The 22114-nt window shown below is 45.6% G+C and overlaps 1 protein-coding gene across 1 annotated transcript in view; it reads left to right on the forward strand.

Moving 5' to 3' along the window:
• The first annotated feature begins 2402 nt into the window (after positions 1-2402).
• LOXL2 (lysyl oxidase like 2) overlaps positions 2403-22114 on the forward strand; it is a 43484-nt gene continuing 23772 nt past the window's right edge. The window contains exons 1-3 of the mRNA XM_032204063.1: positions 2403-2528; positions 10179-10618; positions 12840-13015. Of these exons, the coding sequence (XP_032059954.1) occupies positions 10258-10618; positions 12840-13015 (537 nt within the window). The 5' untranslated portion in view covers positions 2403-2528; positions 10179-10257. The remainder of the gene's footprint in view (positions 2529-10178; positions 10619-12839; positions 13016-22114) is intronic.

The following is a 22114-nucleotide window of genomic DNA, read 5'->3' on the forward strand; positions in this document are numbered from 1 at the left end:
GCACTTGATGATCCTTGTGGGCCCCTTCCAACTCAGGATATCCTAAGTGGTTTCCCTGGTCTCCTCTTTACATGATCAAATGATGCAAACCCAGTCGAAGCAGCATTTTTTTTCCTGTAGATGGTGTCATTTTGAGAGCCTTTTTCTTATTTATTTGTTAATTTATTTTGCTGGGTGCTTGTCTTTTAGTCCTGACCAGCTGCAATACGAAGGGGGAAGCAAATTGCCCTGAACCCAGCGTGTTACCCTGAAGAACTTTCCTGAATTCTCGCCGAATGCTTCTCTTTATGCAACCAGCAAACCCTTCCATCAGCTGGAAGCCTGCATGGCATTTGCTGCTCGTATCCTTACCCGACCCAGGCACTCGGCAAACATTCCTCCAGCAGGCTGTCATGTTTCTCCGTGCCCCGATCAAGCAGACACTCACACATTCCTCTGGCCAAACTGCCTTCAGCTTCCTGCTGCTCTGAAATAGTTCCCTGCTCCGTGGAGCTTCTGCTCTGATTCGTTTTTTCCCCTGGTGTCCCCGAGGCTGAGCAAGGCAAATCCAGCCAGGCTGATGACCCACCAGGTGGTGCTCTGCTGGTAGCTGTGCTGCTCATCACAATTTGCAGTGTTTCAATAATTTTATGGGTGTTTGATGCAGGAGAATTAGGGCACTGTGTGTACTGCTGTTGACCACTGCTGCTGATTTCTTGGGAGAAAGAGCAAAGCTTTGTTTCAATGACTTTGCGGGCTCAAGCTCTGACGTCTTGCTATCTCCAGGAATTGCACCAAGAAGCAATTCACTTATTTCTAATGTTTCTTTCCACCTTTAACACGATTGATGTTTGGGGACTGTCCTGTAGAAGGCTTTGCCAGCCCATGGGAACGTGGTCATCATCTCCCTGCCAATATTTTCCCCTGGCAGAGTCTCCTCGGGGTGGGAACATCTCGTAAAACAGCAAGTAACGGCATCTTTCTCCTGTTGGGCTGAACCTTTGGTTCTGGGAAGTGATGGGAAACCTGGAAAAGGGGAGAAGTCTGGTGGGAGATGTGTTCTTGTGGTTCTGGAAATGTATCCAGAGGTATAGATAAAGCACTTTAATTTTTCAAGATAATTTGGTAATTTGTATGCAAGCAGGCAGGACTGACATGCACAAGGCTGTAGCACACTTGTCCTAGGGAAGGGTTTACTAGAAAGTCCTTTACAAATTCAGCATTTCATCTATGAATATACTGAAGTAAATGGGGACGTTTCTTCTAAAATCAGCCTTTGTGACTACCTGCTCTTCTTTCTGTGCCTATCAATTTTCTGCTAATGTGTTTGAAAATCCCATTAAACATAGATTTCAGTACCCATGGCCAAAGCTGGTGAGAGGATAAATTTCCATTCTTTGGGAAATCCTGACACTTCAGAATGTGTTGCTGCCCAAAATAGGGTCAGAAATCAAAATTTGAAGGTGTTCTCTGGAACAGAAATTTGAAAACTATTGTGTGTTTTTTGTTTGTTTGTTTTCACTGATAGAAAAAAAATAGAATTAAACAGTTTTATCGTGACACATTGAACGCCTAAATGAAGAAAAAGGTTTTAAAACCAAAACCCACTCCATCTGAAAAGATTGCAGAAGTTTACAGTCCTCAGAATAACATCTAATTTAGCTGCTTTTTCTTGATGGAAGAGTTCTTTAAACCATCTCAGTCCAGTGTTTCTGTTTCACTGCTAGCTGCTCGCATCACAGATGCTCTGAATTTTCTGGCCCAGCTGAGGTCAGGATTTTTTGGTCTGCTATTGTTTTAAGAATTGTTTTTAGCATCTAGTTAGTCCTCAGGACTGAGGACTACGGAGTAACTCTTGCTGCAGATCTGGATGGTTTTTAAGTCTGTGCAGCTTGAGCTGCTGTATTTAAGAGTTTTAATATTGAGCAGCTGGAAAATACTGAGTTGCTGGATGCAGAAGGGTTAAGGCTGGTGATACCCAAGTAGCTGTGGAGATGGCATGCTGTAAAGTCTGTGAAAGGGATTTAAGTTTGAAGATGCTGAGCTGTAAGACCACGCAGCCCTCTGTATGGGGAGAGTGCTTGGCACTGAGGCTCTGAACCAACTTGGGGTGCTTAAAAAGTGCTGTGATCAATCACTTAGTGTTATTTAACATTGATATCGATGTGATTCCAACTATTTGTTCCCTAGGAACTTCCTGAGAAAGCATTCACATTCCTAACCCACCTCCTTCCTCGCGATCCTGGCTAAGTTTTCCCCCCGTTTCGGTTCTGTTTGCAGTGCTTCTGCTCAGATTACAAGACAAGCCCATGATATCACCCGCTATGAGCCGAGGCTAAAGGGGCTGGGTCTTGGGAGGGGTTTGCTTGGCTAACTCTAGTGAAATTTGCCAGGAAGCAGCAGCTTCTTGCAGCGTATTTCTCTGGCTGCAGGATATTTTCCAGCGCAGAGGGGACCACTCAGGCGGCACGCGTAGCCCAGAAGAAAAAGCTTCATGAAGCACGCCGGGACAGGGGTCTCCTCCAGCACAGCCTACCACTAACCCCAAGGTAAATGCAAACCCCACAGACTGCAAGCCAGGACGGTGGCATTATCGCTAGGGAATGCAGGGGCTGATGGATTGGTTTAAACATTGCTAACCCTCTCTTGCTTCGGGGCTGAAAGTTTGATCTTGCTTCTTCTGTTTTTCTCTTTGAACTTGTTTTCTTTCTCTCCCGTCAGTTATGAAGCGTGATGGTTAGACATTACAGGCTGGGGATGAGATGATTCTTCTAATTCCTGTCTCCTGAGACTTGCTTTGGCAAGGGTGGGATGGCACAGATACTCAGTGTCACTTCGCAAAGATGTTGTGACCAAGTTAAGGATTTTCTCCCCTTGCTTGCTCACAGGCACGCACTAATGAAGTAAAAAAGACATGTTGCAGGCTGTCTACAAGTTGAGGCAACGTGTATTCAGTAAGATGATTAAAATATGTTTGATTTAGACCAGAAAGCTACGTTACATGCCATCAACATTGTGTAAATGTTACCGGCTAAACTTCAGAAGCAGTTTAAGTTCTCCTCTCTGAATAACTGCACTCTTCCAAAGGGAAAGGCTTCAGTGCAGATGGGCAGAAGGTGTAAAGCAGATAAGTCCCGAGTTGAGAAACTTTTCTGCTGGCATGCTCGGGATTCCCACCCTTTGCAAAGCAGCCTTCAGCCTACTGGCAACTTGTATTAATTAGGCTGGTTTATCATGAAGCAATCACAGCAGTTTTCAGGATGCCTGCAGGATAGGCAGTGGCATTCACCTGAAAAGTGAAACGTGGGACTGTTCCTGTCTGCAATGAACACAGCTGGGGCTGGCTGAGTTCTGATTCTTCAGCATGCACACCGGTAACTGCCTTCTTTTCAATTAATTCTTGTTGCCTAATTAAAAAAGGTGTTACTGTGTGTGGGTAAAAAAAAAAAAAAAAAAAAAATCAATGAGGACCAATACAGTTTAGTACTTATTATTTAATTTTTATTTTTATTATTATTTATTATTCAGTATTTATTAGTATTAGTATTATTTATTAGTATTAGTAAGGACCAATACAGTTTAGAAGGCCATATACAAAGATCCTGGTGTAGTTATCTGGGAGCGATAGCAGGAATACCAGTTAGCACGTCTATAATTGGCTCATAATGACAACATTGCTTTCAAATTTGTACTGAATAGGGGCTCAGATTAATTGGCTTTAGGGTTCCTACTTGCCAGTTTCATTTCATCTGTACTGAGCCACCCACAGTGGTGGAATTTTCTTGGTTGGAAGCTAGAGAGCAGTTAAGAAACATGAAATATTAGTGTGAGCTAATATTTGATGGACCCCAAAATGCATGCTTAGTAATGTTCTTTCGTTATTTCTTCTCTCCTATTTTTATATATATTTATGTATTTTCTCTCCTATTTTTTGAATAGGTTGACTCCCAAGATTATTGTCTTTACCTTACTGCACCACTAACTTTCCTTCTGGTTTTTTTTTTGTTTGTTTTGTTTTGTTTGTTTGTTTTTTCTTTCTGTTTCTTGCTTTTTTTGTGTTCTTTGTAACCTTTTATCTTTTCTCCTCCTGAATTGTTTCATAACACAGAATCACAACATGATTTGGGTTCGAAGGGACCTTAAAGATCACCTAATTCCCATGGGGAGGGGACACCTTCCTCTAGACCAGGTTGCTCAAACCCCCATCCAACCTGGCCTTAACATCTTCGGTGCTGTTTAAAAACACAGTGATGTCCTTTCTAAGAGATGTCAGCTTCAGTGGAAGGAACTGTTCAACACATCACCGGTCAGTTGGGCTTGCAAAGCATTTTCTGGGGAAAGCTTTTGGAGCGTGTGTGCAGGTACATGTTTACTATGAGTGTCTGCAAATACATCGAGAAAGATCCCACTCCTAATCTGTAGTAATGTTGATGGAAATTTATTATTCAAGGTATAAGAAAATTGGAATGCAGACAGAGATAACAACATGATGTTCTCAACTCAACCTGTTCTGTGTCTGCGGTGCTAATGGGTTAGGGTCTATTAATTTAGGACACAGGAGTGTGAGGGGAACCTTATTTTTAGAGGATTTGCTAATGCTCTTCAGCCTTAGGGACTGCACAAATATGTTCTGGCTCTGTGAATGTGTGTCAGCTGTGTATTTTAATGCAGTACCTTTTTGTAAAGTCTTTATTCATGTACTAATCATGTACTCCTAACAAAAAGAGTTCAATCCTATAGCTCTAGTTGCCCCTGCTGCTTTTGTTGAGAGAGATCAGATCACTTGTTCATGGTAATAGCATACACTAGCTGCAAATTAAAGAACTTATACTACTTGTTTTTTTAAAAAAATGCTTTACTTAACTGTTTTGGAAGTGTCTTTGGGAATAAGTTCTGTTTCCTATTAAGAGCAGAGCACAAGGTCTGTGGAACAGCCAGCTGGTGCTGGCCAGGAGCCTGAGGGTTGTCATGATTCACATCTCTGTTCATCTGCATTCTTCGACACCAGGCAAAGGGAAGAGATAAGGAAAATAAAGATCTTTTTCCCAAAATGAAGTGTATTTGAATTGCAGCTGTGGCATGGAGAGAAGATGCTGCATGTGTCCATCAGATCCCTGGGCAAGGCTGTTTGTTTGTTTTTTTTCCTTTTGAGGTAAATGAATGCGTCAAGGGGCTAAAACAAAGCAAATGTGAATTGCTTCAGTTGAAGGAACAGATCTGAGAAGAGCTTGCAGCCTTGCACACAACTTTGGAGAGCGGTTATTTCTAAAGGTTTCATCTCATGGATCCAACCCAATGATGATGCAGGGGATTAGACAAACACACTGATTTTTTATTTTATTTTTTTAGTTAGACCTGTAGCAGTCCTTCAAATGAAAACACCAGCCAAGTGCCTTTTCTGTCCTATTCTCATAACTTGTGTGTTTGTCTATCAGGACTTCTTTTTTCCGTCTAGCCTCAATACCAAGTGATGGCAAACAAGTCTATGGGTTTGAATTGTGTCAGCTTTACCTCTGCTCCCACAGGACATGCTGGGACTTTCTCTCTTCCCCTGCAGCATCCCACCAGGCTGGAAGAAGCAGGTTGCATTTGTTATCTTTAATTTGTTATCTTCCCTGATGTGACTGTTGAATTTGCTCCTGGTTGCACTTGGCCAGTGTGCATTAATGTGAAATTTGCCGTCTTAAGGTAACTTAACGGAGCATTGCTGGATCTACAGTCACAAATCAACCACTTGAGACTTTCCTTTTGTTGCCTGGAGAAGGAGGGGAGCAGGAAAGCTGGTGTTCCTGGCTCTGTCCGAGCTGATCTATTGTTTTGATGATTTGGTGAAATTAAAAAGGGATTCGTGCTGCTTGGACAGGCTTTTGGTTTGGGGAGATGAATAGCCTATTAGTTTCACCTGGTGGATTCTCTGAAGAAGTAAAAGCTCAACATTTTGAAATGAAATTGCTGCACTCTTCCCTGTATGCCTATCTGTTCCTTTTCAGACAGGAGCCCTGAAAAGAGTTGAGTCAGCAGCTTGCAGGAGCATGCCTTAAAGCCTTAAATTACAAGTTAACACAGTGATGGAGAATCATCGTATGGCCTGAAGTACGGGATGGGGAGCCAGGAGACCTGGAGTATTTTCCTGGCTTTTCCACTGACTTTATTCAAAAAAGTTTTTAATGCTCCGTCTTGGATTCTTTTGAATGGGGAGACCAAAATATATGCTTTTAGGATTACATCATTACGAAGTCTGGAGGCTATTAAAGAGAGGATTTGAGGGGAGGAATGAGCCCTAAAGTAGAGGGAATAGCCAGCACAAAGCAAACATCTTGTGGATCTAAGCCTAGGTTTCTTTTTGGGTAGTTCTGCATGTGCAGCTCTCTTTGAGACTTGATGAAAAAATGTGTCCAGATTTTGGTCATAGCAGATGACCAGGTTTATCTAACTACTTATTAAATTTTGTTGTTGTGGCTTATGATGCTATGATAAATGCAGGTGCTGTTGGCTCCTATTTAATACTGTCCTTGTTTGTATCTTTTAATGCTCTTAATTGAGTCTATCGCCGTGTCATCAGTGTTCTCATTGAAGAGTGGTGAAAAAATCATTGTGAAATCTTCTGTGCTGCCAAATATTGCTTTATCAAATCTCTAGACCAGTTTTTACTGCTTGTCTTGTCTCCTGATGAAAGCAGCACGGACGTCTCACCCTGATAGATGGATAGACGAATGCCTCCACCAGAAGATGCCCAAACATCCATGGAGATGCCTCCACCAGAAGATGCCCAAATATTTCCTCTCCATAATCCCTATTGTCTCAATGGGAAGCAGAAATGTTTCTTGTGGAAATACTGAAATATTCCTGTGCTCAGCCTCCCCGGGACTCAGCTTTTCCTAACGTCGTGACTTGGTCTGAATAGTTTCTCTTAAGCGCCTCAATAAACAAGACCGCTGGGTATGCACGGTTTTATTTCTGGGGTGATGCAAGCACTGTGGAAGCTTTGTCTTTTAGTGTTTGAATGTGTGACTGTTTCGAAGCGGACGGTAATATGACCTGAAGGAAAAGCAGGCTGTGGTTGCTAGTACACACTGCAGGGTTGTCTCCCGAAGAGTGTGGAGTTGCTGCTGGGCTGGGCTTACAGAGAATCCCTCTGAGATTCACCTCCACAGGTACAATGGGACTAAAAGGGGGATTTCTGATTTTATTTTTTTTTCCCAATACCTCCTGCTGTAGGAGCCTCAATTGTTCCTTGAGGTATCCCGATGATGATGGGACACAAAGCTGTACGACCCGAGCACAAAAAGTGTGTGCTCTGAGTCATTTTCCTTGGCGAAGGTTCAGGATTAAATTCATACGGGGTTTTTAAAACACCTTTTTGGTAGTCAGACCCCCCTCTGTGGAGCTGGGGGCTCTCGGGCAACCTTATCCTTCCTTCCCAGGCTTTCTCAAGTTCTGTGGTTAATGGTTTTTTCATCGTCTTGCACGACTCCAAAAACCTGTAAGCTTTGAGGGAGCAAAAGCAAATTACCCTGCCTTATGGCATCTTAGGGCTCCTGGGGTGCTGAGCCACCAAGATTTGAAAATCGCACCTGCAAGATTTGCTATAATCTAAGTTGGTACCTCCCTGGGTGATCCTGGTACCCGTTAAAATAACCTGGAAGTCTCTTGTGCCATCCCAGCCCCACCAAGCTGCTCGGGGGCTGCGAGGTCTCCCAGCACAGTGATGTTTTTAAAAGGCTCTGGCACCGTGCAGCGTTCTGTCTGCTTTATTAATTAACGCTTCGGGGAGCGCCGCTCTCAGCTGGTAGCTATTACATCCTGCCTCTTGAATGGTTTCCCCAAATTGTTGTGTCTTTTGGCTGAAATCCTTCAGCAAGACAACCCAGGAGCTTTGGTTTGAATGGGAAGCAGTCCTGGAAACTGGAGTTGCAGAGCTTTGGGCTATTCCCTGGCCTCCGATCACGAAAGACCCCTATTAGCCGGAGCACGGAGCTGACCGCTGGTCAGTGTTTGCCTTGGCACGAGGAGGGATAAAGCGAAACAAGCTGACCTGCTGGCTACACATCGTTTGTTGGTCCTTTTCTCCTACAAAATATTCTTCTTTGGGTTACTATTGAGCTTTCTGGTGCGCCATAAACCATAAACTGTAAGCTAGAGGGGAATTTGGCGTCTTGTGTTAATGACGATGACGTGCCTTATCTCCCGAGAGCTTTCTTCAGGACGTGACTGTAAGGCTACACACCACAATTTATTTGCTTTTTCCTTCTCAGATATCCTTCGTGTGGCTGCCTGCTGCACAAAACCGTGCAGATGCTTCACCAGGTCCCAGCAATATGCAGAGACCCTTCGGTCCAGCTTAGTTTTCTCTCAATATATTCTGAGGCTTCTTAAATCTGATTTATGCAGTAGCAAGAAACAACAGCGACGTCAAATGAAGTATGTCAAAACAGATGTTTAAAGAAGATTAGGAGCAAAAAAACAGATTTTCTGAAGACCATCAGGCTTGCAGCTCTGCTGGGCTCGATGTTACCCCCCTCTCCAGTATTTCTACTTATAACTAACATATGTTACTCTTCACTGTTATGATCTAAGGGGCTTTCTTGATTATTATTTTTATACTGTTCACAACAATCACGCTGCCCATGTGTTTATCCTCTAGGCTGAAAACCATCTTGTATCCTTGAAAAACATTGCACGAGGTTTCTTTTGAAATCCATACGAGAAGGTATTGAAGTCAGGCGTGTCTGACAAGTACTAATGTGCCTGGACTCGGGAGCCTTTTATTTTTACAGAATATATCTCCTGCCCTGTGACTGCGTTTGCTTTGGGAAATCCCCTTTGTTTGCAGCTGGTGAAGAGCAGCCTTGTGAAAGCGGTTGGGTTTCCTTCCTCTCTGCCCCTTTAGCTCTGATGTGGGGCAGGAATTCATTTTATTCCTCTCTCAGCCCTCCCAACCTGCAAAAATTAGAAAAACACCTTGTCTCCATGCTAGTATTTCTTCGAATGCCTGGTGAAAATGTACAGGTCTCGGTCTGGTCTCAAAGCTGAGATTTGAACTGAGGTGTCCTGAATTTCAGGCTGTTTCTCTGCTATTACTGATATTCCTCCTAGCTTGAAATGCTGCTTAATGAGTTTTGTTGTATCTTCATGCACGTGTGATCGTCTGGTCATTTTTGGGGAGGGATAGTTGAGACCCAGCAAAAACACCGAAGGATTTTTGCTTCTTGACATCTGGTTTGGGAGCCCAGTCTTTCCCCCTCTCCCTCCCCTTTGCTGGCTGCCAGGAAATAATGGAGCTTTAAAGGGCTGGGGAGCTTTTTCCCACTGCTCTCTGGCATTGCTTCACTTGGAAACTATTCAACCATCAGCCTCCATGTGTGCTACTCGGCCACTCCGTGTGCTGGGTGGGGAGTACGTGAGTGGGAAGCGGGCAGAAAAATCACCAGCCTTTAAACTTTGCATAGTATCCGGATGAAATTCCTCCAATGAGTCAAAAAAAAAATAATTGCTGGTTCATACCATGGCTAGCTTATGCAAGGAATTAGCGGTTGTGGGACCCAATCCAGGCTTAGCAACCAAAAACTGGAGATCATTAATGCCAGTCAGGGCTAGGTGAGGTTGCTTTTTCATTGTGTCTGCCCACGGTAACGTGTGCTGATCCTCTGCAGAGGAAACTGGAGGTATGGCAGCAGAAATAAACCTTCTGTCATCATATTAGGAAAACAGATTTCAGTATAAATACCTCACTTCTGACCACGTTATATTATATTTCATTACCCTTCTAGTTTTCCATTGTTTAAGTGATGGTTTGAGTTTCTTTTATTTAAAGGTGGTGTGGGGAAAAAAATGGTTCAGTTCTGTCCTGGTCTGATTTGCCACCAAAGTTGGCCATCACTTGCTAGAGGCACTGAACTACTGGATTTGCAGAGGAATAGGAAAATCCTATTTCTAGCATTTGTGACCTGTAGAATTTTGCCTTGGAAAAAATATTTTCCAGCCAAAATGATTTGGCTATTTAACCTGAACTTGCAAATGCTTTTCGTGGGTTACTTTTAATTTTCTTCTCCCACCTCACAAGAAATAATTTACTTGACTTTGGTTTTCACAGGCAACGTTGGACGTGGTCTCTCCCATAGGTTTATCCCCTGCTGAAGCAGGAGGTACAAATCCCAACATCTTTCCCGAGCCTTACTCAAACTTTCCTTTTGTTTCAGGACAGCCACACAGCACCTACCTGCACTGATCGGCAGCTGCTAGCAGAGGATTTGGCTCTGAGAACTGTGAGCACTGAAAATGGAAAGATTCCTGGGTTTTAACCATAACCACTGTTTCTTCATGCTGTTCTTCATCTCCCTGAGCCCGCTGGGCCTTGCCCAGTACGAATACTGGCCCTACCTCCCCGGTTACCCCGAGCCACCCCCCCAAGTCTACCAGCCGCCTCAGAGGCCAGCAAACGTCCCCAAAATCCAGCTGCGGCTGGCGGGGCAGAAGAGGAAACACAACGAAGGCCGAGTGGAGGTGTTTTACAGCGGCGAGTGGGGCACTGTGTGCGACGACGACTTCTCCATCCACGCTGCGCACGTGATCTGCAGGGAGCTGGGCTACGTGGAGGCTGTGTCTTGGCTACCGAGCTCAAAATATGGGAAAGGAGAAGGTAAGGTAACTCGGGAGCAACAGCTCTCTCCAACCCCAATAACTCTTGACCTGAATTCAAGATGTATTGATGTTCCCTACAAATGTAATGAGAAACGCTTCCTGGTGAAGCAATGCCTCTGTAAATCAGTGCCTCATTAGGTTAAACAGTTTAAACAATAGGTGTTTGTGTGTTTTGATTGAAGCAAGCTAAGGAAGGGGGTAGGAGGCTCTCCAGCAGCCCAGCCTGTATGGCGAGTCAAAAGGGAAACTGGGCCCACAAATGTAATTTACAGACGGTCCATTTCCCCATGCACCCTTCCATTGCTTTGCAAGGAGTCAAGCAGAGCCTCTAAGCACTCCTCCCTCCTGTTCTTTTTTTTTCTTTTGAACTGTTTGGGTTCTAAATAGACTGCCCATGCAATGCTATATATATTTTTTTTCCCTTTATCCCCTCTAGAGGCATGCACCATATTCTGCAATGCAGACCAGCCTATAAAACCCCAAAGGAGCGTGCACACTTCACGTCCTGTATAGGACTACATTTATAACAGTCCACTGGGACACTCAGGCTGGTTCTGGAGGGGAAGAGCTATTCACCCTCAACCCAATCTGCACATCCTTCCTTTTTCACTCTGTTAGTTAAATGTTGGCCTACGGAGATTTTTTTCTCAAAATATGAAAGCTTGGTACGCTGTTGATGTAACCCACAGACAGGTTATTTCCACTGCAGCAGGGATAAACGTGCTGTATGTCTGTTACTTAGCGCCACTCGTTAGTGCTCACACCTATAAAATTGCCCATTAAAGAGCCAGCAGGCCTCAACGTTGACTTGAGTGAAACGCGAAACCTTGAATGTTGTCCCAGGCTGTGGATTTTGGCTCTTGGGGTAGAGCAGGAGATTTCCGAGAGAGAAAGAGGCCGTGACATTTGAAAACAAACCAGAAATTTGTCACCACGCGACTTGATGGGAGCGAGCATCCTCTGCGTGCGGGTTCAATCCTGATGCAGGGAGCCCGTGCAGAGGGGATTGTGGCAAATCCTTCATCAACACCCGAATGTGTTAGGGCTGCTGGAAAGCAGCTGGGACAGCCAAGGAAAACAGCTCTGACTGCTCCTGCATAATCTCCTCCTGGCTCTGGAGGTCAGGCAGTCCTTTCTACCCAAAGGATGTATTGTTATTCTTCAGACAGACAAAGCCTTGGGGACCATAAAATAGGGGAGTTTCTTGTTGGCTGTTGCCCCTTGCAATTTAGGGGATAAATTGCAGGGGAGCAACATAGGCCCAGCATGTTTCCAAAGGAAAAGCAAGCACATTATAAAGGTGAATCCTAGAGAAGCTCTTGGTTCTCTGCTCTCAGCTGCTCCTTAGAAAACATGACCTAAAGTTCTCCGAGTGACACCTATTGATTTTTTGTCTGCTTGTTAGTCAATTCTGAATAATCTAATTTGTTTTAATATAATATACATATGTGCATGTTTTTTGTTGGAGGAAAAGTGGTAATGATAGTCTGGAAACTGGATCTGGCAGTGGGTTTTCAAAGAGCACCCAAATAACAGGAGGTTCCAATCAGCAGTGGTCTGTTAAATCTTCTGCCAAAAAAAACGCCTTTAAAAAGTGGGGGCATTTAATCAAAACTTGGAGCTCTCTCATAGAAGAGGTTTAACGAGGATTTAGCAAACAAGAAATGATGTGCAGAGAAGCCTTAAATACAGAAGGGATGATTTAGTGAGAGTGATTAGAGGGCAGGATCGAGGGGACCCGATGACACCGCGTGCTCGAAAGTGGCTTGTTAGGAGGTCAGTTTTCAACATGAGCAAGTTTCCAGCAGTGATCTCCTTCAGGCTGATGACCCTTTGCATGCTAACACAACAGCAAGCAGTGATGGCATGAGGAGCTTCTGGCTGGGATGTCCCTTGTTAGCAATCCTTTGGCCACACTGGTTGCTGTTTAATTGTGGAGGTCCAGAGCCTCCATGGTCAAGGCTTCACTTGCATCATTCAAGCCTATAGCCTTAAATAGTGTATTATATTTATTTATTATGTTATATTGAGGGATTAGTTTTCTTTTTTTAATACAATGCAGATAAGTGAGAGCAATGGGGAGGAGATGTTTCCATTTTTGGTGTTCCTTAGCATTTTTATTCAAGGTTATTTTTAGCAGTAATCTCTTCCCCTGATATATTAAGAACAATTTACCCTCTTTCTGAGTCTCAGTTCTGTTTTTTTTTTTTTCCCTTCAGGGAAAATCTGGATGGACAACGTCCACTGTAACGGCAAGGAGACCACCCTGGCAGCGTGTACGTCAAATGGCTGGGGAGTAACCGACTGCAAACACACCGAGGACGTGGGAGTGGTGTGCAGCGAAAAGAGAATCCCTGGCTTCAAGTTTGACAACTCGCTGCTTAACCAAATAGAGGTAAATGTACTTCAAAATCCCTAGCAGCTAATCAGGAGGCTTCTGTGGACCGGGACCTATACGTTGTAGGTTATCCCAGCTGTGCCCCATGGTTAAAGCACACTTTTTGTAGTACTTCTAGATGCTGGCTTCAGGTGCAACTTTCAGATCTGAATTTCAGCTGTTCAAAGCTTTACGTATTTAAGAAGAATTTAAAAGGATTTTTTAATAGCATAACAAGTAAGGAGACACTATATTATTCCTCCTGTTTTGCAATCATTTAATGGAATGGATGGATTTACAGGGAAAGATATGAAGAGATTTTTGGAGAGCTTAGCTAAGCAACGATGACACGAGTGTGATAATTCTATGGAAATACTTGTGGGAATGGGGAGCCAGCACTAGAAGTGATGAAATGAAAGTGAACAGAGGAAAACGTGGGCTGGTCACTAGGGGAAAGGTTCTGGGTTGTGACTGGATTTGTCTGCTGAGCCGAGGTTGAGACTCCCAGGGAAATGACAGAAGCAAATCTGCTGAAACGCAGCTGAACCAGAATTGTTAGATTTCTGCAGAATAATGGTCTAGGGGGGAATAATCCAGGAGGGAATGCTGAGCTGGAAAGAAGCTGGGCTGAGCTCTTCAAAGGAAAAAAAAACATATGCTTCTTCAGAATTTCAGGTTGGAAAATATTTGTGGTCACTCAGCTAACATCTCCCTTGTTTCGGATGCTATGGTGCTTCAGCATGCAGATTCGCTGGTTGCCCTTGGTTAAAATACATCAAAATAAACTCTCCAGTAACCACAGGCAAACCTTATTTTAAGCAGACAGGGAACCCAGGGTGTATCACATACCACAGCGTGGTTTCCATGGCTGAATCTTGGCTCTGTTCGTGATCTGAAACAAAGGGTACAGCATTCTTTCTCACTTTAAAACAAAATTATTCTAGCAGTTCCTTCGCAGCCCCTGATTGAGAGAGCAGGCAGCATTCAGCACTGATGCAAGGCTCCCACGCAGGGGGCAGATGCAGGATATGAGAAGGGGAACTCTCTTTGTGCCTTGACCTGGCTTTTCTTGGCTAAGGAGAGGAAGGAGGCCTTCCAAAGGGATCCCAAATTGCCTCAGCCGATGGCACGGCTGCTGCTCAGGGAACGGGGCGAGATCATGGAACATCGGCGATGGCTTTGGCAGACGCCCACATCCCCAAAGCCACAGCGAATCCTCAAAACGGAGGCCTGGAAGAAAAGATGCCTTAGTCTAGACGGAGGTCGCATCACTCCGAGATGCTTCAGGTATTAATCACGAAAGCTTTGGAGGGCTCTGCTTTTCCATTAGCTAAGCGCTGCCGTTTGGCTAACGAGTGGAGCACGCTGGGGTGATTGAGGGAAGCTTGAGCTAATGTGTGGGTGTTTGGGCTTCACGTAGGATAAGTAGAATGAATCATGAGAGTGAAACAGTTCTTGTGGTGGAAGACGGGGTCACCAGCAGGATTGCTGAGGAGAAATAGATGCAGGATAAGTGAAATAGATGTGGGGTAAGTCATATTCCCCACGTCCTGGCAGCTCTTGGGGTCTAGGTATGGGTGAAGGCGTTCACCATGATAAGTAGCAGCACTGGTGACTAAAGGCACTGAAATGATGAGAGTGGGGAAAAAAAAAATAAATGAAAAGCTTTGGTTTTAAGCTCCTGTACGAAGCTGAGAGCTGTCAGCCTGCCTCTGCTGGTGGCAAGGAATAGTGGTGTATTTTCTTACCCTTAGGTCTGCATGCTGGGTTCCTAATGCTGCTGTTAACCTGCTGCTACAGCTTGTGTTTGACATCTCCTGGCAATCCTCAGCCTCTGAGAAGAGCCTGATCATCCCTTGTCTGGCCTTCCAGAGGTCTGAGGGGCAACCACTTCTGTCCGCTGTGAATTTAGAGGAGTCTGTAACCAACTGCGTTTATTTTCTGTAGCCTGGTGTCTGTCAAAAGGACAAAATCAAGGATCCAGAACGATTTGTGTGCCCACTTCTCCCTTACACATCACTGCTCGAGTCTTCTGAACAACTCGGGACCACGCTGTTACTTCCACTCTGCAGAACCAGGCTGATTTTTCTCATACCCCTTTAAAGTCACTGGGAGCCAAGGAGCTCTTTTTTCTGCTTTAATGCAGCAGGAGCAAGGCTAAAGGTGATGTGCTGTAAATTTTTTAAATGCCATTGTGGAAGTACGTTTCAGTCGCAGCTAGCTGTCAAATGTTTCAACTCCTCTCCCCCCTCTTTTTTTCAGCTCTCCTTCTCTCAATCTTTGCTTTATCTCATTAGCAGCTGGCGTGCCACAGTTTGAGTCAGAGCTGATGAGAAGGGTTACTCATAGGGTCATAAACTCCAAAACGGGGAGGTCAAAAGGCTTGTGTGAATGCACATCCAACGTCTCTGCCCTGTCTAACGTGCATGGGAATTCTGCATGTCATACCTTGCATTCACCAGGGGGAACATCATCGTTTTGTTAGCTGCTGGGTTTTCAGGCTGTCCCACTGATGTCTCCCCGTTGGAATGAGATGAAGGGGATTGAGGAATTTTTTACAGAGCAGCGATGCTGTGCTCAGGTCTCCCCACCAGTCCCACTGGCTGCACCACGATGAAGCTGTTCCTTAATGCATGTGCTCCGTGCGTCACCTTGAATTGCACCTTTCCATCCCATTTTCCCACAGTAGTTAGGAACGACTGTAACAATTCCCAAACAGACCTGGATGTTTGCAAATGGGTGGTTTTACAGCCAGCAGATTAACAGGAGCAGGCTCTGACTGTGGTGTGCATTGGCGTGTCAGGGTGTAAGCTCCAGCAGGCAGGGAGCAGTGATTTTGTTCTGCCTTCCTGGGGAAATTCACGCTCTGGGAACCCATCCCCAAATATTTGCCATCACATTCAGGTTTCTCTCCCCTGCAAAAGGGAGCCCTGTGTGTTCCTGCAGCCGGGGGACGGACAGACTGCCTTAAATTCATCATTTAGAAAGTGTCTTAAAGACCTTCAGTGCTGAGTTCTCCAGGGCTGCCAAGCGCCGCTGAGATTTAACGCGGAAAGCCAGCAGGTATCAGACAACATCTGACTTCATCTTGACGGGGCTCCAGCTCTGAGGGGCTCTGCAAATTGACATTTGCTGAAATCTGGCCTCGCTTCCTAAAATCTGACAGGCAGAGAGTTCACACTCTTTTAAAAGCAACACGATAGCCCTTGAGCTGAGTTTATTTTTATTGGGCAATGTACATACCTCCGTTTCCCAGTTTGGAAATGCTGCAGATAAATAGGATAGGATGAAATTTTCCATCACCATAAACCACTTGGCTTATATATATAAGCTCAGCCAGATCTTTTCCCGTCACAGCTCATATTTTGAGGCTTACATCACATCTCTTCCTGTCCCTGAGCCTTTCCATGCCTGCCCCGTGGGGCAGGGGCAGTGCCTGACCCTTGCTTCTATGAGACAAGTTGTCAGTCGCAGGCTGAAGTGTGGGGTGAGGGATGGAAGATCTGAGATAAGCAGATAGGAGACAGGCAGGAAGAGGTTAACTCTTCCACCAGGACTGAGGTTAGGGCAAATCTGAAATCCAATCTTTAAGTTCCATCATTTTTGCCTGGTATTTTCTGCAGCCACTGCAGCTTTTAGCCTTGGGACTTGTCCGAAGGATTATTTCTTGGAGGGTGATGAATGTGCCTGGCAGGACGGCCCTTTCGTGGGCTGCTGGTGGCTCAGGATTAGCCTGATGCCCCTTTAGCTCGGAGGTTACTGAGCTCAGAGTGAGCATTGAAGGCTGATCTCCTCCACCAGGCTAGCAGAGCAGTGTTTGCTCCGTGCTGGCCTGGTGTAGAGACATCGAGTGCATTTCATAGCAGGGCTTTTCCCTCTTTAAAATGCGTAGGCTCAGTGTGCAGGAGGTTTTTTGTTTATGGAGAGAGCAGGGCTCGTGGTTTAGCCTTGTCTGCTGTTACCTGTTTGCTTCTGAGAACAGACGGGGGTACCTGGCCTGCTGGCATCACGTCCTCTCCTCTCCTACAGACCCCAGCCCTACAGCCATGCACCATGAAAGTGTTAAAATAAAATTTAAAAAAGTGCATGGAAGTGCCAAGAGTGTGGCTGAGCATGTCTTGAGGAGGATGAGGAGGATGCTGAACCTGCTTGCTGTGATCCTCCATGGACACATCCAAAGTCATTGTTCAAAATCACCGGTGTTTGACTCTGGATTTGTCTTAGCTTGCATTTCTTCTTTCTTTTTAGCCAAAGCAGAGCTTGGAGTAAAAGTTCCCAGTTTTGCAGAAGGGGCAGGGGGAGTTCTGGGAGCTGCACACCTCAACAAAAGGTAGAGGGCAGGATAAAACCAGTGCAGAAGCGCAGTGCTTTGTTGGTTGTTGGGCATTTTGATGTTTGCCAGTGTCTGAAAGTGGTCCTGGGACCTGCTGTAGGGTTCCTTTATAGGGTGCCAGTGCCTGCCGTTTAAGCTTGTGCACGGTCTCAAAATGTTTTTCTAAGTCTGTGCAGGATGCCAGGGGCTCTGAGATCAAAATGATTGAGTGTACGTCCGCAGAGCTGTGAGCAGGGAACGCAGGCCCTGCTCTTTTCAAGAGTACGTGGAGCAATGTGGCCATTGCACTGCCCAAACACAGCACGAGCCCACCTGTGACTGCCTGGCTGGGTGGAACAGCGATTTTAAGGCCACAGGAATTGCCTCCCACCCTCAATATATTCCTTTAATAAATGCACGGTAGGAATTTGTTATTATTTTTTTGAACCTAGCCCCCAAAACATCCTTAACAAAATATTTGTTGTCCACCTCCTTCCTCTCCGTGCACACACACGGGCTTCAAATAGGACATGGGCTCTAAATATATCAAATTGCTGCAGCCCGTGGGGTTCACAAATAGCTCTGGTACCTGAGAGCAGACCGTAGCCTTGGCCAGACGGTGGGCAGACAAAGTCTAGTTAAACAGACCAGGCTGTGCTGCTATTTCTGTCCTCCTTTTCCTATCTGGGCATGTGTGAGGCTGAAAAAAAATCTCACTTCAAAGCCTGGTGGCTCAAAGGGTCTGGTTAAAAGCGGGTTGAATTATATTGTCTGGGTTCCTTAACCAGAGGGAAGGGGCATTGCTGTGTCCTGTTGGGGAGCTTTTGGTTAAATTGGGCTCTGGAGGCTGTACAAAATGCTCCTGTGTGCTGAGCAGCTTCTAAGTGGAAGGAGCAAGGAGAGGAGGAGGACAGGAGCAGTGTTTGGGTCTGGCACTAATATAAATCTTTCCGTTACCCACCTTTGTGCCATGGAAATCACTGGAGGATCTCTCCATGCCATGGGGAGCTGCAGCTTAGGTCACCACCATCTGAGACCAGCCCTGTCGTGACTGTCCTGTTCTCAGAAATGACAATAACGTGGTTATTTGCCTGTTTGGGACAGCAGGGTTTTAATGCCTTTCTCCTCGGTGCAAATATTTACTTCTCTAAACGTAAGCCAACGTGAAACGGGTGCTGATGTTTTGTGTGCCTGGAGGGGTTCAGCATCTCTTCTGGAGCTGTCTCCAGGCAAATAATCAATTAAGCTGCTGTCGTGGCAAGCCACCGTGTCTCTTTATTGCTATAATTTTAAAGTTTTTTGGGGGTTTCTTACTGCCACAGCTGGCATGGGCTTGCTGCTGCTCCCTGGGGGACAGAGTTAACCCATCTGCATCCTCATCCTGGCTGTGTTCAGGGCCTGAGTAGCTGTCAGGCAGTATTTTGGATGCAGCTAACCATTTCTGCATTACGCAAGACAATAAACTATTTATCTAAGCCTGAGAACAGAGTAAAATCTTGTTCTGTCCTGCAGGGCGAAGGTCAGGTAATAAATTTGACTGGCTTACAGCGCCTGATCCAGATTGTCTTTAAAATAGCTTAGCAGAAAGGAAGCGGAGAATGTAAGAGCTTTGCCCATTGTGGAAACCTCAGACCGTGATGCTCACAGACCTGAGCATCATCTGTCCTGAGCTGAGCCCTCACCTGTGCCAAAATTCCTCCAGGGCTCAGTGCTCCTGCCTTCTCTTGCCCCTGTCACCACCTCTGTTCTCTGGTGCCTTTCATTAGCCTGCTCTGCATCAGCAATCACGAGGCTGCCGCTGAAGCATTTCATGGTTTAGCGAAGATCTCGGCTTTTGTCGTTTCTAATCTGCCCTGTAATTGCTCCTGGACCTCAATCCCGAGCTGCACTCTCATCCCTTACCCTTTTGTGCTGCACAAACCCAGAACAAAAAGCATTTGCAGTCCAATGCAGCGTCACGTTCCCAGGGGACCGCCGTCCCCCCCGTAGGCAGCCCGTCTCTGTCTTGCAGCATCCCTTCGCCGTGTTTATTTAACAGCTGGGACCTCGTTAGTGACTCAGAGGCACAGCTCCAGATGTTTAAGTCAAAACAGATTCTGCCTGTTCCCATGTATGCGGAGAGACCTTTCCAAAAAGTCATCTCGGGGGGAACAGACTTGGTAGCTGGGAATTCAGTGGAAGTAGGGGCAGGGCTCAGACAGAGGAGAGGAGAGACTTTTGGGGTGAGCGGGGTCTATACGGAGAGATTTTGTCATGCTCTGAATTGAAAGGAACCGATTTGTTTCTTGTGTGAGTTGCAGATTTAATGTGCTGGTGTTTAGGATGCCAAGAAACCCTGGGAAAAGTGGGTTTCTGCATCGAAGGGGCAGTGGGATGGGTCAGGAATAGGGAAGGAAAAGCTGGTCCTAAGGGATATGGGGAACAGAGGCAGCACACAGACCCCTTGCATTTTTTAAATCCAAAATTGGGGTAAGAGCTCAATCTTTGCCTGGGGATCTGTCAGAAAAGGTCCTGAACGTGTCTGCCCTCTTGCTTGGCGATTCTTAGCATCGCTCGTGATGATGTTGAGAAAAGAAAAATTAAAACACACAGAAGCAAAACTTCATCCCAGTTCCCTTTCATGCAGCTCGCCCGCTGGTTTCTTAGTGGTGTCACCGAGCGTGTGGGTGTGTGCTTGAAGTAAGCGTTGAGATGCTCTCCTCCAAATCCCCTCCGAAATCCCAGCTGCTGTGGCTTGCTGTCAGCCAGGAGCCAGCGATGCGAGAAGGAGCAGTCGGGTTTCTAGGAACAGGAGCTCTGCCCTGGCCCGATTGCTGTGCATCCCGATGAGAGAAGGGTTATCACCGAGCTCTGGCAGTGCAGGAGCGTGCATGATATTGTTCTGTCCACGCAAAAGAGACGACAAAACGTGGCAGAAAATGTTATGAAAGCTGCGTCCGTTTTTGCAATCGGATCCAAAGCCGTGGGGATGTGTTTGGTGCAGAGGGTGGAAACAAAAGCAGCCGAGCCTCTTGTGAAAGCTTTCTGAGCCAGGAATCCTTTTGTGAAAGCTCAAAACCAACCCCCTTTTCTTTTCCCTGTCTCTGGGCAGGCCCCGGAGGCTGAGATTTGCTGGTTTTATAGCAGAGCACAGCTGGCTTGAGGTGGGCTTTGTGGAACAGAGCAGCAGCGCAGGTCTTGGGCTCTGGGTGAGGAAAGGAGTAGAAGGCAGGAGAAAGCTGGCCCAGCCCAGAATAGTTTGACCCTTTTTTTAAATTTTCTTTTGTACTGACTTGTATTGTAGTAATGCAGGAAATCCCAACCCCAATCACACTGTGTTTTAGGCAAAAAAAGTTGTGAACGAAGCCCTTGCTACAGAGGGAGGCGAGATGGGCTCGGCGCTGCCTTCCCTTTGCTAGAGGGGGAAGAAATGTGAGCAAGAGGTCCCAGGTAACGGTGAGGACGTGAGGATCTGGCTTTGTGGGGCTGAAATCAGATCTGGGACAGTGCCTGGAGCTGAACACAATCTCCTCAGCCTCAGACCAAGGAGCAATTTTAGTTTTGGTCTGATTTTTATATTCTATATGCAGCCCAGTGGCTCCGGTATAAATCAGGTTGATGTGCAAGCCACGGTGCTGGAACTAGGAATAAATGCACTACATGTCTTCCCCCAGCCCTCCGCACCCAGCTTTATCTTGCCTTCTGTTTCTTCACGCCTTTCAAAGCTAAGGAGGCTTAACTCAAGCAGGAGCAAAACGTCTTAGGATTTTCTGCTGCACGTGTGCTTAAGCTTTAACGGGGCTCAGCTGTGTGTGTATTGAGCTAGCAGCTGAGTCCCAAGTCATGGAGGTTGTGTTTTTGGTTTTTGTGTGGTTTTTGTTTGTTTGTTTGATAAAAGGAGTAAGGGCTGGCACCTACATCTCCATAACTGTCGGCTTAAATAGGTGGAAGCTGGGGAAGGCTCGCTGGAGGACCATCATGCATGAGCCATGGATGTTCAGAGCATTTTCTAGATCTACCTTGTCTTCAGTGTATGGCTGCAGCATCATAAATAAAGTTTTCAGAGAGAGTTTTCCTTGTTGACATGACAGCTTGTTGCAGGCATTTGTCTCCACGTGTACAGAAAGTATGGAGAAAGCTATTTAAAAACATCTGCTCCGGCTATTAAATGCTGTTTGCTCCCGATTTTGATGCGGAGTCTGTTTTCACCATTACCCCAGCTGCTCTGTGCATTGGTGCTGGGAGATAAAATATAAGTCTGCCTGTGCTGGCATTTCTGAATACTCCCAGTGTAACAAAAACCGTGCAGAGAAAGGAAACATTTCAATATATTTAGTACATATTCTATAATATAAATATATTCAGGATATTTAATTTGTTCCTTTGTTCTTTAATCTCGCAGCATAAAGCTGAGGTCAGCAGCACGTGGATCTCTTCCCGTGGATGTTTTGCTGTTTGTTCAGACTCGGTGCAGCCCCACGAGTTGCTGTATCAGGAGTTCTCTGCTCTAAACCCATTTTCTGTGAGCAGAAAGGGGAGTGGATGTAGGTTGGGTTTGCTCTCAGACAGATCATGAAAATGTCATTGCGTGTGCTAGTCTGCCGTAACTATCTGAAGATCAAAATACCCTGGAGGGAATGAAACGATGGCTTATTTCTTGTTAATGTGCTCACTTTTGTGTTTTTTATTTTCTTCCTTGGCAAATACAGGCAAAAAAGGCAGGACAAAAAGGGTTGGATTTGCTAAAAGAGAGAGCCAAGGTTTTTTTTTTTGTGTCTATGTCAGCATCTCCTGGGTAAGAGAGATGTGTTTTGGGACCTTGGTAT

Source organism: Aythya fuligula, chromosome 27 (assembly GCF_009819795.1).
Source record: "Aythya fuligula isolate bAytFul2 chromosome 27, bAytFul2.pri, whole genome shotgun sequence".
NCBI classification, from domain to species: Eukaryota; Metazoa; Chordata; class Aves; order Anseriformes; family Anatidae; genus Aythya; species Aythya fuligula.